Here is a 15,257-nt window from a genome sequence, read left to right on the forward strand (position 1 = left end):
AGAACTGCAAGACAGGAAACCCTACCAGCAAGTTATCTCTAGCTTTAAAACACCAGCAAGAACTGCAAGACAGGAAACCCTACCAGCAAGTTATCTCTAGCTTTAAAACACCAGCAAGAACTGCAAGACAGGAAACTCTTAGAAAAAGTTCTCATTAGCTTTACAACATCAACAGGAACTGCAAGACAGAAAACTCTTAGAAAAAGTTCTCATTAGCTTTACAACATCAACAGGAAACTCTTAGAAAAAGTTCTCATTAGCTTTACAACATCAACAGGAAACTCTTAGAAAAAGTTCTCATTAGCTTTACAACATCAACAAGAACTATAAGACAGGAAACCCTACCAGCAAGTTACCTCTAGCTTTACAACATCAGCAAGAACTATAAGACAGGAAACCCTACCAGCAAGTTACCTCTAGCTTTACAACATCAGCAAGAACTACAAGAGAGGAAACCCTACCAGCAAGTTACCTCTAGCTTTACAACATCAGCAAGAACTGCAAGACAGATAGCACTCCTAGAAAGTTCTTGTCAGTTTTAAGACACTAGAAAAAAACTGCAAAGCAGGAAATACACCTAGCAGATATGGCTAATTTTAAGACACCAGCAGGTTTTCACTAGCTTTACAACACCAGCAAGATAGGAAACCCTCTTAGCATGATTTTACAAGCTCTATATATTATACAGGGTTATTTCTGAATTCAGAGATATAAAGTACAAACCTTCTGAAGGCCTTTAAACAACTCTTGTCCAACAGTCAGTGGAGAAGATTCAACAAATAACTGTGTTAAAGCAAGAGGAATAGGTAGTACAGATGGAGGCTTAGGAGGAGCTCTCTGGATCACAGGTGTCTGGGCTGGTGTTGGTTCCATTTTTGTATCTAGAGTATACACAAAATTGCCAGTAATTAAATATAAGGTAATATACAAATTATATTTCACAACTGTTTACCACACTTTGTATGTCTGTTCCCCCTGTAGTGTACAAGTACTATATACTATAGTGTATATTTCATCTCTAAATTCTTTTATAAATTCTCTAATTTCTAGTTGGGAACTTGAACTATTGCCATACATTCAGCCAAAGGTGTTACTTTCTGTAGCAGATCCAGTCAAGGAACATAGATACTGTTTCATGTGTTGTATCCTACTTTACCTAATGTATAGATTTAGCCTGAAGTTTTACTTTCTATAGCAGTTTGAATCAATTAACTTATTTACTCTTCCATGGGGTAGTTGTAGTGAATCCTTCTGTATGGAGGACAGTTCTCTGATTGTCATATGGAACAGAGACACTTCTACATTCTGTTGTCTGTTGTGTCATCTGCAGAAAGAATATTTTGGGAATGAAATTTTAGCAGTCTCAGACACATATTTTTTATCTTTGAGAAGAACAGATGTACATCAGAGAGAGCCAAGACTCTCTAGTTGTTTTATTGTCTTCAACCACTCTTGCTTGTTTGTTTTGGATTTCTTGCAAAGCTATACGAGGGCTATTTGTGCTAGCCGTCTGTAATTTAGCAGTGTAAGATTAAAGGGAAGGCAGCTAGTCATCACCACCCACCGCCAACTCTTGGGCTACTCTATTACCAACGAATAGTGGGACTGACCATCACATTATAGTGCCCCCACGGCTGAAAGGGTGAGCATGTATGGTGTGACGGAGATTCGAACCCGCGACCTACAGATTGCGAGTCGAGCGCCCTAACTACCTGGCCATGCCGGGCCACCACCCTTGCTGCTGACAATGTATGTTTGCCTACATTAATCTACTAATTTATTAGTAAAAGTTTGTTTTTATTACTTCATACCACAATAACGTCTTTCCTCCAACTGATCGGTTTTTATGTCCATTTCTTCTTCAAAAAATATAAAGTTTATTTGTGCTTTAAACTTCATCACTATGACTTGTCTCTTTCAGTCCAACTGTGTCAAATCACTGAATTTATTCTTCCACATATTGAGCCTCTGTACATCAGAAATCAAGTGACTATACACAAGGTTCATTCTTAAATTACCCCACACCTACCATGTATAAAGTAAACTACTAGAATGAAAGAAAAATCTTTCATTTATAGGAAATAACTATTTACACACTCCTACAGAATCTATTTACCCTGCACTATATGCAGTGAAGCATTACAATGAATGGAAAACCTATCTTTCATTTCTAGATACTAACTACATACCCATTTCTACACAATCTGCTTCTCCCAGCAAAGCAGAAAAATTGAGTCCACCCACAGCACCACGCTGATGCTGTACCTGCACTAGCTGAGCCATGTAAGACTTATCCACAACTGCCTGATCAACGGAACTACTGTCAAATTCCACGGCGATATCCAGGGCTTTCAGAAGCTTACTAGACCAATAGATGTTAATGTCCTGTTTAATCAGTACCATAAAGTTTACATAACAGTTCCTAGCCTTTGAAACAACAAGTCAGGTTTGATGAAACACAAGAACTCCTATAGGTTTTTGCTAATATTATGGAATCTACAGATGTTTCACTATTCTATAACAAACAACATATTCTTAACACAATAATAAACTTTAACTTTTGTTAATACTATAGTACCTACAGATGTTTCTCTACACTATTACCATCAGCTTGTTCTTAACATAATAATACACTCCAGGTTTCTGTTAATACTATGGTACCTACAGATGTTTCTCTACACTATTACCATCAGCTTGTTCTTAACATAATAATACACTCCAGTTTCTGTTAATACTATGGTACCTACAGATGTTTCTCTACACTATTACCATCAGCTTATTCTTAACACAATAATACACTCCAGTTTCTGTTAATACTATGGTACCTACAGATGTTTTTCTACACTATTACCATCAGCTTATTCTTAACACAATAATACACTCCAGTTTCTGTTAATACTATGGTACCTACAGGTGTTTTTCTACACTATTACCATCAGCTTGTTTTTAACAAATAATACACTCCAGTTCCTGTTAATACTATGGTACCTACAGATGTTTTTCTACACTATTACCATCAGTTTATTCTTAACACAATAATACACTCCAGTTTCTGTTAATACTATAATACATACAGATGTTTCTCTACACTATTACCATCAGCTTATTCTTAACACAATAATACACTCCAGTTTCTGTTAATACTATAATACCTACAGATGATTCTCTACCCTATTCCCATCAGCTTATTCTTAACATAATGATACATTCAGGATCTTTACAAAGCAGTATTTGTGTCATTTTCATCCTAAGCTTACTTTTTTAAAACTCACCTCATGTTAAAAACAGGGATTCCAAATGATTGAACAAATAAAACCAGCTGACCAGCATCCAGATCTTTCAGGGCTATAAGCAGAAATAGTAATTAAAGAAATCAGTATAGTAAAGAAACTAGTGCCAAGGTTAACCTGATTTAATGGTGAACACACAATCTCTTTTATGATGTGATCAATAACAGTTTCTATCATGTGTAACAAAATATGGGAAATTACTTGATACACTGGTCTTCAAATTGTGATGACCTGACAAATTAAGAATTTTTTTCTTGTTTCTTCAGAATACTGTTAATCAAATAACAATTTTATAATCTATGCAAAAATACTAGTTCTCATACATGAATTTCTCAAGTGGAAGATCAGAAAAAAAACTGGAATATCCCCCATAATTCAGTCATTGTGATTAAGTTGTAATTCTCAGAACCAAACTATGAAAAATATCTGTATTTAATCCCAGCAACACAATGTTTTAACAAATGTTCTTCTAAAAGCTTATATTTCTATTAAATACCAATGTTTACTGAACATTCCATACAGAACTGACAACACTTTACCAGCATCTACAAGAACATCAAATGATGACTGAATCATTCTCAGTTTTAACTAATCACATAGGAGAAGAGTTATTAAATATCAATGTTTATTGAACATTCCATACAGGACTGACAACACTTTACCAGCATCTACAAGAATATCAACATATGAGTGAATCATCCTCAGCTTTAACCAGTCAGGTAGGAGAAGAGCTTGTTCAGAAGTATCAACCAAGAAAGCTTGAGGAGGTTCAGAATCAGATGGAAACCATGCTTCCATCATTTCTTCAAAATGGCTCTGGTCTCCTAGGAATGCAATTAATTTTGAACAAATAAAAATTAGCTACTATGGTATAAATAGTATAGTAACTAAAACAAAGCTATTTTTACAACATAATGTAAATAGTATCATAACTAAAGTGGAGCTATTGTTACAACAATGACTTAAATAATAACTAACAAGGAACTGTTCTTACTCAAATTAAGGAGAAGCTATTGTTACAAAAGGGTGTAAATAGTATTTAAACTAATGTAGAGATGTTTTACACCAATTCTTAATCATCATATAAATAGTAAATAACATAGAGTCACCAGCTCTGTGTTAGATACTAGTCACACGCTAGTTGGTGTAATACCAGTTCTATTCACACACTAGTTGGTGTAAAACTAGCCTGAGAGTAGTAACTAAACAAAGGAACACCAACTAACATGTAAGTGATAACTAAATATACAACTGGTGTTATACCAACTAACATATGAGTAGTAACTAAATGTAGAGCTGGTGTAACACCAACTAGCATGTGAGTAGTAACTACACACAGAGCTGGTGTTACAACAACTAGCATGAGAGTAGTATCTAAACATAGAGCTGGTGTAATACACACCAACTAACATGTGAGTAGTAACTAACATAGAGCTGGTGTTATACCAACTAACATGTGAGTAGTAACTAACATAGAGCTGGTGTAACACCAACTAACATGTGAGTAATAACCAAATGTAGAGCTGGTGTAACATCAACTAGCATGAGAGTAGTATCTAAACACAGAGCTGGTGTAACATCAACTAGCATGAGAGTAGTATCTAAACACAGAGCTGGTGTAATACACACCAACTAACATGTGAGTAGTAACTAACATAGAGCTGGTGTAACACCAACTAACATGTGAGTAATAACCATACATAGTAGTAACTTTGTAACACCGGTTTTGTGTTTAGTTACTACTCACATAGTAGTAACTTTGTAACACCAGTTTTGTGTTTAGTTACTACTCACATAGTAGTAACTTTGTAACACCAGTTTTGCATTTAGTTACTACTCACATGTTAGTTGGTATAACACCAGCTGTATGTTTAGTTATCACTCACATCTTAGTTGATGTTACACCAGCTCTACATTTGGTTATTACTCACATGTTAGTTGGTATAACACCAGCTGTATGTTTAGTTATCACTCACATCTTAGTTGATGTTACACCAGCTCTACATGAGTAGTAACTAAACATATAGCTGTTGTTCTACCAACTAACATGTGAATAGTAACTAAATGTAGAGCTGGTGTAACACCAACTAGCATGTGAGTAGTAACTAAACACAGAGCTGGTGTTACAATAACTAGCATGAGATTAGTATCTAAACACAGAGCTGGTGTAATACACACCAACTAACATGTGAGTGATAACTAAACATACAGCTGGTGTTACAAAGTTACTACTATGTGAGTAGTAACTAAATGCAAAACTGGTGTTACAAAGTTACTACTATGTGAGTAGTAACTAAACACAAAACTGGTGTTACAAAGTTACTACTATGTGAGTAGTAACTAAACACAAAACTGGTGTTACAAAGTTACTACTATGTGAGTAGTAACTAAATGTAGAGCTGGTGTAACACCAACTAGCATGTGAGTAGTAACTAAACACAGAGCTGGTGTTACAATAACTAGCATGAGATTAGTATCTAAACATAGATCTGGTGTAATACACACCAACTAACAAGTGAGTAGTAACTAACATAGAGCTGGTCTTACACAAACTAGTGTAAGTAGCAACTAAACATAGAGCTGGTGTTACACCAACTAGCATGTGAGTAGTAAATAACTGCAGAGCTGGAGATAAATCAACTAGTATGTGAGTAGTAAGTAAATGTAAAGCTGAAGTTACACTACCTAAAATGTGTATGGTAACTAAACATAGAGCTCGAGTTACACAGTTACTACCGTGTGAGTTGTAGTAACTAAACGTAGAGCTAGTGTTACACCAGTTGGCGTTTGAGTAGTAACCAAACATATAACTGGAGTTATACCAACTAGTGTGTGAGTAGTAACTAAAGGCAGAGCTGGTGTTACACCAACTAACATGTGAGTAGGAACTAAATGTAGAAATGGTGTTACACCAATTTACATGTAAGTATTAATTAAAGGCAGAGCTGGTGTTACACCAACTAATATGTGAGTAGGAACTAAATGTAGAAATGGTGTTACACCAACTTACATGTGAGTAGTAACAAAAGAGAGCACTGGAGATACACTAATAAGCATGTGAGTAGTAACTGGCATGGTGTGAATAGTGACAACATAGAGCTGTTTTTACACAAACTAACATGGTGTAAATAGTATTGTGCTTTATCTTTTTGTGTATTTCAGCATTCATACTTTTTTTTTTGAAATTATCACAACTTCAAATTCCTTTATTTATGTTTCCCAGATATTTAGTCAAGTTTGGAGTATTTCAGTTTGCAATGATTGTATTATTAATGGTAGGTTATACATGTTATTGATTAGTTGACGAATCTAAACAAAATAACGATTACCTTCAGGAGGTCCATAAGTCAGAAGAATCACCATGGTATGAACAACCAGAATGTGCATTATGGCAGCTTGGCCATTAGCCCACTGAACAAGAATATGCCCTTGTGATTCTGACTGAAAAAAATTTGTAATTTCATAAGCTGAAAGATGAATCAACACTTACAAAACTAACCCTAAGAAACATCTAACACTTAATATATAAATCTCAGCAGTATATGTAATATCACACTGTAAATTAATACTTACTGTATAAACATCCCCAGTACATATAATGTTACACTGTAAGTTAATATTGTCTATATATACCTCACCAGTACATGTAATGCCCCATTGTAAATTAATACTTACTACATATACCTTACCAGTACATGTAATGCCCCATTGTAAATTAATACTTACTACATATGCTTCACCAGTACATCTAATGTCACACTGTAAGTTAATATTTACTATATAAACATCAGCAGTATATATAATGTCCCATTATAAGTTAATACTTACAATATAAACCTTACCAGTAAATGTAATGTAAGTTAATACTTACTATATAAACCTCACCAGTACACGTTATGTCACACTGTAGGTTAATACTTACTACATAAATCTCAACAGTAAAAGTATTGTCACACTTTAAGTTAATGTTTACTATATAAACCTCTCCAGTAGATGTAATGTCATGTTGTAAGATAATATTTACTATATAAACCTCAGCAGTACATGTAATGTCCCATTGAGTTAATACACACTATATGAAGCTCACCTGTACATGTAATACTTAATATATAAATTGTAGCAGTATGTCAACTTGTAAGTTAATACTCACTATATATACTTTAGTAGTACATGTGAAGTCACAATGTAAGTTAATACTCACTATATATACTTTAGTAGTACATGTGAAGTCACAATGTAAGTTAATACTCACTAAATATACTTTAGTAGTACATCTGAAGTCACAATGCAAGTTAATGCTCACTATATATACTTTAGTAGTATGGTCGGGGGCGGACGTCCTGGGAAACGAGTAAAGTCGTTCCTGGCGCTCCATGAAATGCTCCCAAAAGACCAGCTTGTTAAGCCTCTACTGAGGAAGTCCCATTCACTGCCTTCTCGTGGCAAAGGTGTTTTCACTGAAGTGAAAGGGCGTAAGCGGGTGACCCGCACTATAACGGGTTCGGTGGTTCATTGATCACCTAGGGGAGTTGGCTAAACCCTGATTTCAAACCAACAACAGCGGAACAGATCTGGTGGATTGAGCGGATGAGGTCAACACGACCCAATGGTCATGATGGCGGTACTAACTGCTGCATCTGGGCAGATGGGGCTCAACAGCCTTGGAAGGCAGCTCATCTAGGGGAGAAACCCTGACTTCAAACCCCTGCTGCCTTGCGGATGCATCTGACCATGGAAGGCTTCAGGAGAAAACCTTGATGAAAAATCCAGAGTCGGAGCCTCGAAGGCAGTTCGACGTTAATTCCAACCCCGTTCTGGCAGCTCCTGCAACCGTGTTGACACCAAACTGTATCAGCACTGCTGTTCCTTTGGCTCCGTCATTGAGGTGGAGAGGGGGGGCGAGTTGTGTGTCCCCCATATCAGAATGCCCAGGCTTACAGCTGAAGATCGGTGAAGAGGAATTGACGGTGGCAGCAGAAGAGAAGCGAGCACATCAAAAGGAACAGGCAGCCAACAGACCAGCATCAACGCACATATGTGACCTCTGCAGCCGGGACTGTCACTCTCGTGTTGGTCTCCTTAGTCACAAGAGATGCTGCTCTAGACGAGCGATCAATATGAGCTAACAATGGATGGATGCTCATCCATGGTCAAACCTGGCCAAAGGAGGCCTACAATAACATGTGAAGTTGCAATTTAAGTTAATACTCACTATATATATACTTTAGTAGTACATGTGAAGATAATACTAATTATTCAACCCTTTCACTGCCAACAGTGACTCTAGTGGATGGAAGTTATTTTCCTATACTGAAAATATATTTCTGATAGGTACTTACTTCCTATCAATGTATAACTATTCTCGGTCAGTGCTACCCCCTGTATGTAAAAATCTTTTCGCATGTCACAAGCCTTGAGCTCATACAACCCCATGATCAAAGTGGTTCACTGCGTCTCACACGTAAGTCATCGTGCATTAACCCTCCACCAACAGGAGTTGGACACACGGGTAAGGGTAGAAAGAGAAAGGTCACATACAGAGGATTGTTGCCAGGGGATGAAAAGGTGGAAACAGGAACCACAGTAGGAAGCCGTGCAGGCAATGTAACAATGAAGAGCACATACGAGACATTGAAGTCTATCTGGATCAGACTGAGAATAAAGTTGGGATATGGATGGAAGTGAAATTTATGAGAAGGAGGAATGTCCCTCACAAGCCGCTGAAGTTTTGGGGAGGAAAGGTCGATCCAGATAAAGGAGAACACACATGGAATGGTATAGCGTATGTGAAATGTCAATAGCAAAGATATCAGACAAATGCCACCCTCAGGCTAAAAGGAGTAGGAAATAAGTCTTAAGGGATAGGTGAAACAAGGAACATGAGAACAAAGGTTCAAATGGATGTAGCGTAAGGCAGTGAAGAACAATATTGACATTCCAATCTGTCCACGAGAACGTCTATGGATCCAGAAGGAATGCATTAAAAGAAAGATGGTAGGAGAGGAAAACACCAAATGGTATCGGGTAAAACAAAAGGTGTTGGTTAATGCCACTCAATAACCAACTATGGAAGAGACAGAAGACCCATGAATGAACAGCCGAATGAGGAAACCCATATAAAGAGGAACTGTGGACCAAAAAGGGAAAAACCTTGACTCAAAGACTGAAAGTGGAAGACATTCCATTTACGTTGATAAGCCTCAAGATAGGAAAAGCGAATGAACCGTGCTAAAAAGGAAGCAACGAGCCTAGACAATATGCAGCTTGCGAGTCGAGTGCCCTAACTATCTGGCCATGCCAGGCCAGGTAATTAGGGAGTCCAAGGGATCCAAAGCAAGATTTCATGGGTCGCCGCCAATCTCAGGTTTTCTTGGGAACCACAAGAAACCTGGAGAAGGTTGGCTGACAGGTTCAGTAGCTCTCTGCGATAGAAGAGTCAGCACAGCCTCAGAGAGACGCTGATTGGTAAAAGGATCCTGTGATAATGAGAAGGATATCAGTACAGGAGATAATGAGGTGAGGAAAGAAAACAGATAAAAAGTCCTTTTGACGAAACTTGGATCACCCAAGGATCGGTAGTGAATTCCCCCCATAAGGAAACAAAATCAACCAAACATGCTCCCACTGGACCAGAACCTACTAGGTAGTCACTGGAACTATTGGCAATGATGAATCCAATGTCAAGAAACACAATGAATTATAGAACCCCTAATGGTAGGCACTGGTAAAGGATGGGAGGGTGCAGGACAGTAAACAGTAACAGGAGAGGGTGTGAGATCAGAAGGAGATAAATGAGCATCCAAAGATGAAAGGGTTGAATGTTGTCTAACAGCTTCCAAAGACTCACGAATATCTTCAAAAACAGACCGATGGAGAAAAAGAGCCATCCGTAAGTCATGAAGATAAGGGGAAGGTAGATGAACCTGTGACAAGAGAGCATCCCTTCCAATAAGATCTACAAAGAAACCATGTGTGAAGGTATAGGGTTGAAGAGGATAACTGTGCCAATGTGGAAGTAATAAGAGAAAAAGTATTCCCCTAAAACCCTTCAGGGTGTGGAGTGCCTCAGAAAGGAGGTGTAAGGGTAAGACGAAGACAGAAAAAGTGCGAGTCGGATAAATACATAGGATTTTCAAGATCAGCCCCCCACACAGGTAAAAGTGACTTCAACTGCTGAGAGTAGAAGGAGGGTTGATCAGACTGATGATAAGCAAAAGCATGATGATCAGAAGCCCGTGGAGGGTGAGGCATGCTAGCACCAACTCTCAACTGAGAATCCTGATGTCAAGAGAAGGATGGAAAACAAGGTAGTCTAAGGAAGGGGTGTCATGTAACAAGGAAGGAAGAGGATCATATGAAATCGGGGAAATGAATAAAATAGAACACACCCAAGAAATCATATCCAAAAAGGCTGATTACGCCTAGAAGATTCTGCAGGAGAGGCTTGGGATGGCACGCATAGTTAGGTGGAGGAAAAGGGCTGTCAAGATCCTCCTCATCATGGGTAGGTTCAGAAGATTCAGGACGAAGTAGAACGTTATTGGGAGAAAAAGGTTGACTCATATAATGATCAATTTCCCAACGAATGATAGCCAAAAAATACTCAGTCAAGACCCTCCTGCCTGAAGCCTGTGTAAGGGTACTGAAAAAATATCAAAAGTTGTGATACAAACTTCAGAATTCATCATAAACTGTGAAGAATTGAAAAATAAAATAAATCGATAAAGAAAGTTATCATGGAACAAAACTACAGAAAACAAACTAGCAAATGAATAATTAAATTAAATCACTATTTTGCAGGAAACAAAAATTAAATGAACATGAGAAGAGAGCACAATTGAAAAATGGCTGATGAGAAATGATAGTTTGGTAGAATCAAAGAGAGGGAATGATACTACTACTGGTGGAGGGTTGTCACATACCTGTACATGTGAGAGGAGGTAAGATACTGTATCGGAAGATTAATTGCTGCTGACAGCAGAGATCAACTTTTCACTAAGACTGTCAAAAATACTTCCCTCTAAAGCAGAAAATTAAAACCCCCACACACGAGCTTGAATCAACAGCCAGAAACCAGGTGTGCTAACATTTGGGAGCATGAGCGTGAAACACAAGTATAAATAATCCCTCAGCTGACAGATGATGCTAGGCACCCATGAACAGAGATATCAGCTGATTGTCGTATTTTCTCTGTTTTTTACTATAATTTAGGTAACTTATTGATGCCATAATGTCAAGTTATACAATGTTGGTGTGTTCTATGTATCATGATGCATAATACAGTGAAATATAATGCTAATTTACAATGGTTTTTGATGGAAAAATGACATTAATTGGGTACTGACCATGAAATCTAATTATACGGTGAAAGGGTTAAACCTCAGCAGTACAAGGAAAATCCCAATGTAAGTTAATATTTATTATTTAAAACTTGGGAATACATGTAACTTCAGATTATAGTGAAATTAATGCATCTTATTTAAACTTAATCAGTCACAAGACACATCTTCAGAGTTTGTTTCCTATTTGTTTCTGCTTTTTAAAATTGGCATTTATTTAATACTAGAAATAAACTGAAAGCATACTACAATCATGTTAATACAAAATGAAAAGGCTAAATGATTTATAGCAGATCAATAAAAACTAAATAATACATGGAAACAACTAACTATACTGTCGATTCAAGATACATGCAGATACTCATTTGGCTATAGAATCACCAACACTAACTTGGAAAAGATAAAAAATAAACAAGCCTCACCCAGGCATAGGCCTCCTTAGATGGTCGCTGTACCTGTTTCAGGTATGTAGTGAAGATTTTAGAGATTGCTATGAGGAAAGAATTCTTCCTGCTACTACTGTTTCCATTGGAGGGAAGGATACAGTTGACGATTGTTGGTCTTTCAACAATCATCTGGGCCATGTCCTGTTAAATTACATTGAACACAGTGTTAATAATATTAGTGTCTGCAAATTTTTTATACTTTAAAGGAATTTTCTGATGAACAGTATCACATATAACACAATGACAAGACAATGTTCTCTAGTCAAAACATATGATCAAATATCACTCTTCTTTAACTGATACATGTACTAGCCGACTAAAATAATACATTACCAAGGCAAGGTCTCCCACGTTCTGTTGGTCATCAACAGGACTGTAAGCTGACAGGAAGTGGACATAAGCACTGATAGCCAGAGGATCATTCTCAACATGACAGGCCTGCAGAAAATGGTGAAATATAAAACAAGAAATGATTTACTTTGAATTTTCAACAAAAAAGATTCTTATATGGCTTACTTTCTACATGCTATGAAATGGAACCACCTACAACTAATAAATAACATTGGACTTCACACACAATTTGAAGGTATTTTCTTACTTATAATAAAAATATCATATAAAACAATAAATACATTTTTGCAAGACATATTTCATTTCAAAATATGCCTTTTTTCCACCTACCTCACATAACCAATGTAGCCTAAATCCTAAAAACCATGAAAACCTACACTTTCTGTGAGACTTTTTATCCAAGCTTTTTAGTCAACCAACACCATATTGAAGAAGGAAAGATAACTATAATTCTGAATTTATTAAGCATATCTACACTAAATGTGAAAAATTTTAGCAAAATGTACGAGTCTGCCATATAAAAAAACCAGGTGTGTTACAGAAGTATTTGTAATCAAGATGTTAATGTGAATTGGTGACATAAGTTTCACTCGGACAAGTATTTGTAATCAAGATGTTAATGTGAATTGGTGACATATATTTTAACTCGGACTCTGAAAAGTAGAGTGCAAGGAGATGTTTATGTAAAGAATAAAAATACTTTTGTCCATCATACAGTTTGCATAAACTCTACAATAAATATCTACTTTGTATCTCAGTATCCCTGTACACTGTAACTGGTACTTGTCCTCCTCTACCATGAACTACAGTGAATCTCAGTATCCCTGTACACTGTAACTGGTACTTGTCCTCCTCTACCATGAACTACAGTGAATCTCAGTATCCCTGTACACTGTATCTGGTACTTGTCCTCCTCTACCATGAACTACAGTGAATCTCAGTATCCCTGTACACTGTATCTGGTATTTGCCATCCTTTACCATGAACTACAGTGAATCTCAGTATCCCTGTACACTGTAACTGGTACTTGTCCTCCTCTACCATGAACTGCAGTGAATCTCAGTATCCCTGTACACTGTATCTGGTACTTGTCCTCCTCTACCATGAACTACAGTGAATCTCAGTATCCCTGTACACTGTATCTGGTATTTACTCTCCTTTATCACAAAGTGTCACTAAATCAATAATGTATGGTAAAATGAATAGTTGATAACTCTGGCATCATATACATAACACTATGTTGAATGGTATTCTGTAAAAGGTACATATAGGGTTAATATGAAAAAATACAACAGATTGAGAAGAGAAACAAACACACACAACTCTCTGGAATAGGTGGTTAATTGTTGTTAAGCATATAGCTACACAAAAGAATATCCATGCTGTGTCCACCATGGAGAATCAAACCCTGGATTCAGAGTTTACTGTGTCCTTAAGAACCAACAGAAGATCTGAAGTAGTTGATATAAGTACCTGTCTGAGAACGAAACAAGCTTGGGATTTTGCCACATCAAAGTGTGGGAGTAGTGGCATGTACTTTAACAACCAGCTGTGTTCGGAAGTTTCCTTCTCCAGGAGGTCATCATCATCTGAGCCAGGTGATCTGTTAGGTTGTGTGAGCACCAAATTCAAACCCTGGAAGTAAAATCCAGTTTTAGTATTAGTTCTGTGCTATACCACAATAATAAGTATGATTGCTTCTCAGTTTGATGAAATAGATTTGTGTAAAAAAAGTAACAAAAACTGTAATGCTAAGTGTAAATATTCCTCAGTTGGTTAACTAAAATAACCAGGTACATTTATTTACTATAATTAGCTTAATATAAACACATGTAAAACATAATCCACTCTTAATCTTATTTTAAACAAAACACGCATGCATGGAAAGCAAATACAGTTTTGAGCTAAAGAAAATATTAAAATGAATGCTCTTAAAATATTACACTCTTGAAAGTTACTTTAAAAACAATATACTATTACTATTTTGTAGTTTAAATACAGAAAGTTCTGGTGAAAAGCATAAGTGGACTGAGGAAAGTCCCTGTTTCTTTAAGGTAGCACTGCCCCTTAAAACTGAGGAAACACTGTTTAATACTTCTTATAACCTTCAAGTTAAGCACAAAACAAAAGATGATGTTACAATCTCTGAAAGAACATTTTCAGTCATATATGTATAATTAATGTGGCAGGGATAAAGAAATACATAACATAAACTGTTTTAACACCATAACTTTACTTAAGAATGGTAAAAACCTGTGAAAATTGATATAGATGCTCTTTGTGAACATCCTCATAGTTTAATTTAAAAATTTGTTGGATAAAATTGTGTAAATTGTAAATACAAGTAAAAGGGGATATGGATTAAAGAAAGAGAGACTTCTCTCAATCCAATAGTATGTGATATGGATTAAAATAGCACTGACCTTTAAAGAGCGACCCCAATATTTTAAAAATCACATTTTTTTAATTTAGCCTAAATCGAAAGTTTAACATCTTTTCTACACAAATAACTCATTTTCATCCTAAAATCTTTACTAATTAACCTGTAGTAAATGATTAAAAATAAAAGTCTAGTTTGTTTTCATTTCGTTTCCACTTCACCATTAAATCCAATATCAGCGTAAAATTTAGCACACTTGTTGATATTACACTCTTTCATAGCTTTTTTAAAATTCAAAATCTTTACCAATTGTCTTGTTATGAGTCTAATTACCACTAACAAAGGCATTAATTACAATTAATTGCCCATAGCTCGTTTTTTTATCAAAGTTCATCAAGATTCAAAATAAGGACTACATTACTCAGTTTTATTATACTTCATCAAAACTTAA

General features: G+C 36.4%; 1 protein-coding gene across 1 annotated transcript in view; it reads right to left on the minus strand.

Moving 5' to 3' along the window:
- Positions 1–15,257, minus strand: part of LOC106472393 (integrator complex subunit 1-like) — a gene marked incomplete at its 5' end in the record, with an annotated part of 45,851 nt that overhangs the window by 29,300 nt on the left and 1,294 nt on the right. The window contains 8 exons of the mRNA XM_013933036.2: positions 724–881; positions 2,190–2,362; positions 3,273–3,345; positions 3,953–4,114; positions 6,620–6,731; positions 12,052–12,216; positions 12,409–12,513; positions 13,900–14,061. Coding sequence (XP_013788490.1) covers positions 724–881; positions 2,190–2,362; positions 3,273–3,345; positions 3,953–4,114; positions 6,620–6,731; positions 12,052–12,216; positions 12,409–12,513; positions 13,900–14,061 — 1,110 coding nt within the window. The remainder of the gene's footprint in view (positions 1–723; positions 882–2,189; positions 2,363–3,272; positions 3,346–3,952; positions 4,115–6,619; positions 6,732–12,051; positions 12,217–12,408; positions 12,514–13,899; positions 14,062–15,257) is intronic.

This window comes from Limulus polyphemus, unplaced genomic scaffold, assembly GCF_000517525.1.
Source record: "Limulus polyphemus unplaced genomic scaffold, Limulus_polyphemus-2.1.2 Scaffold5294, whole genome shotgun sequence".
Lineage (NCBI taxonomy): Eukaryota > Metazoa > Arthropoda > Merostomata > Xiphosura > Limulidae > Limulus > Limulus polyphemus.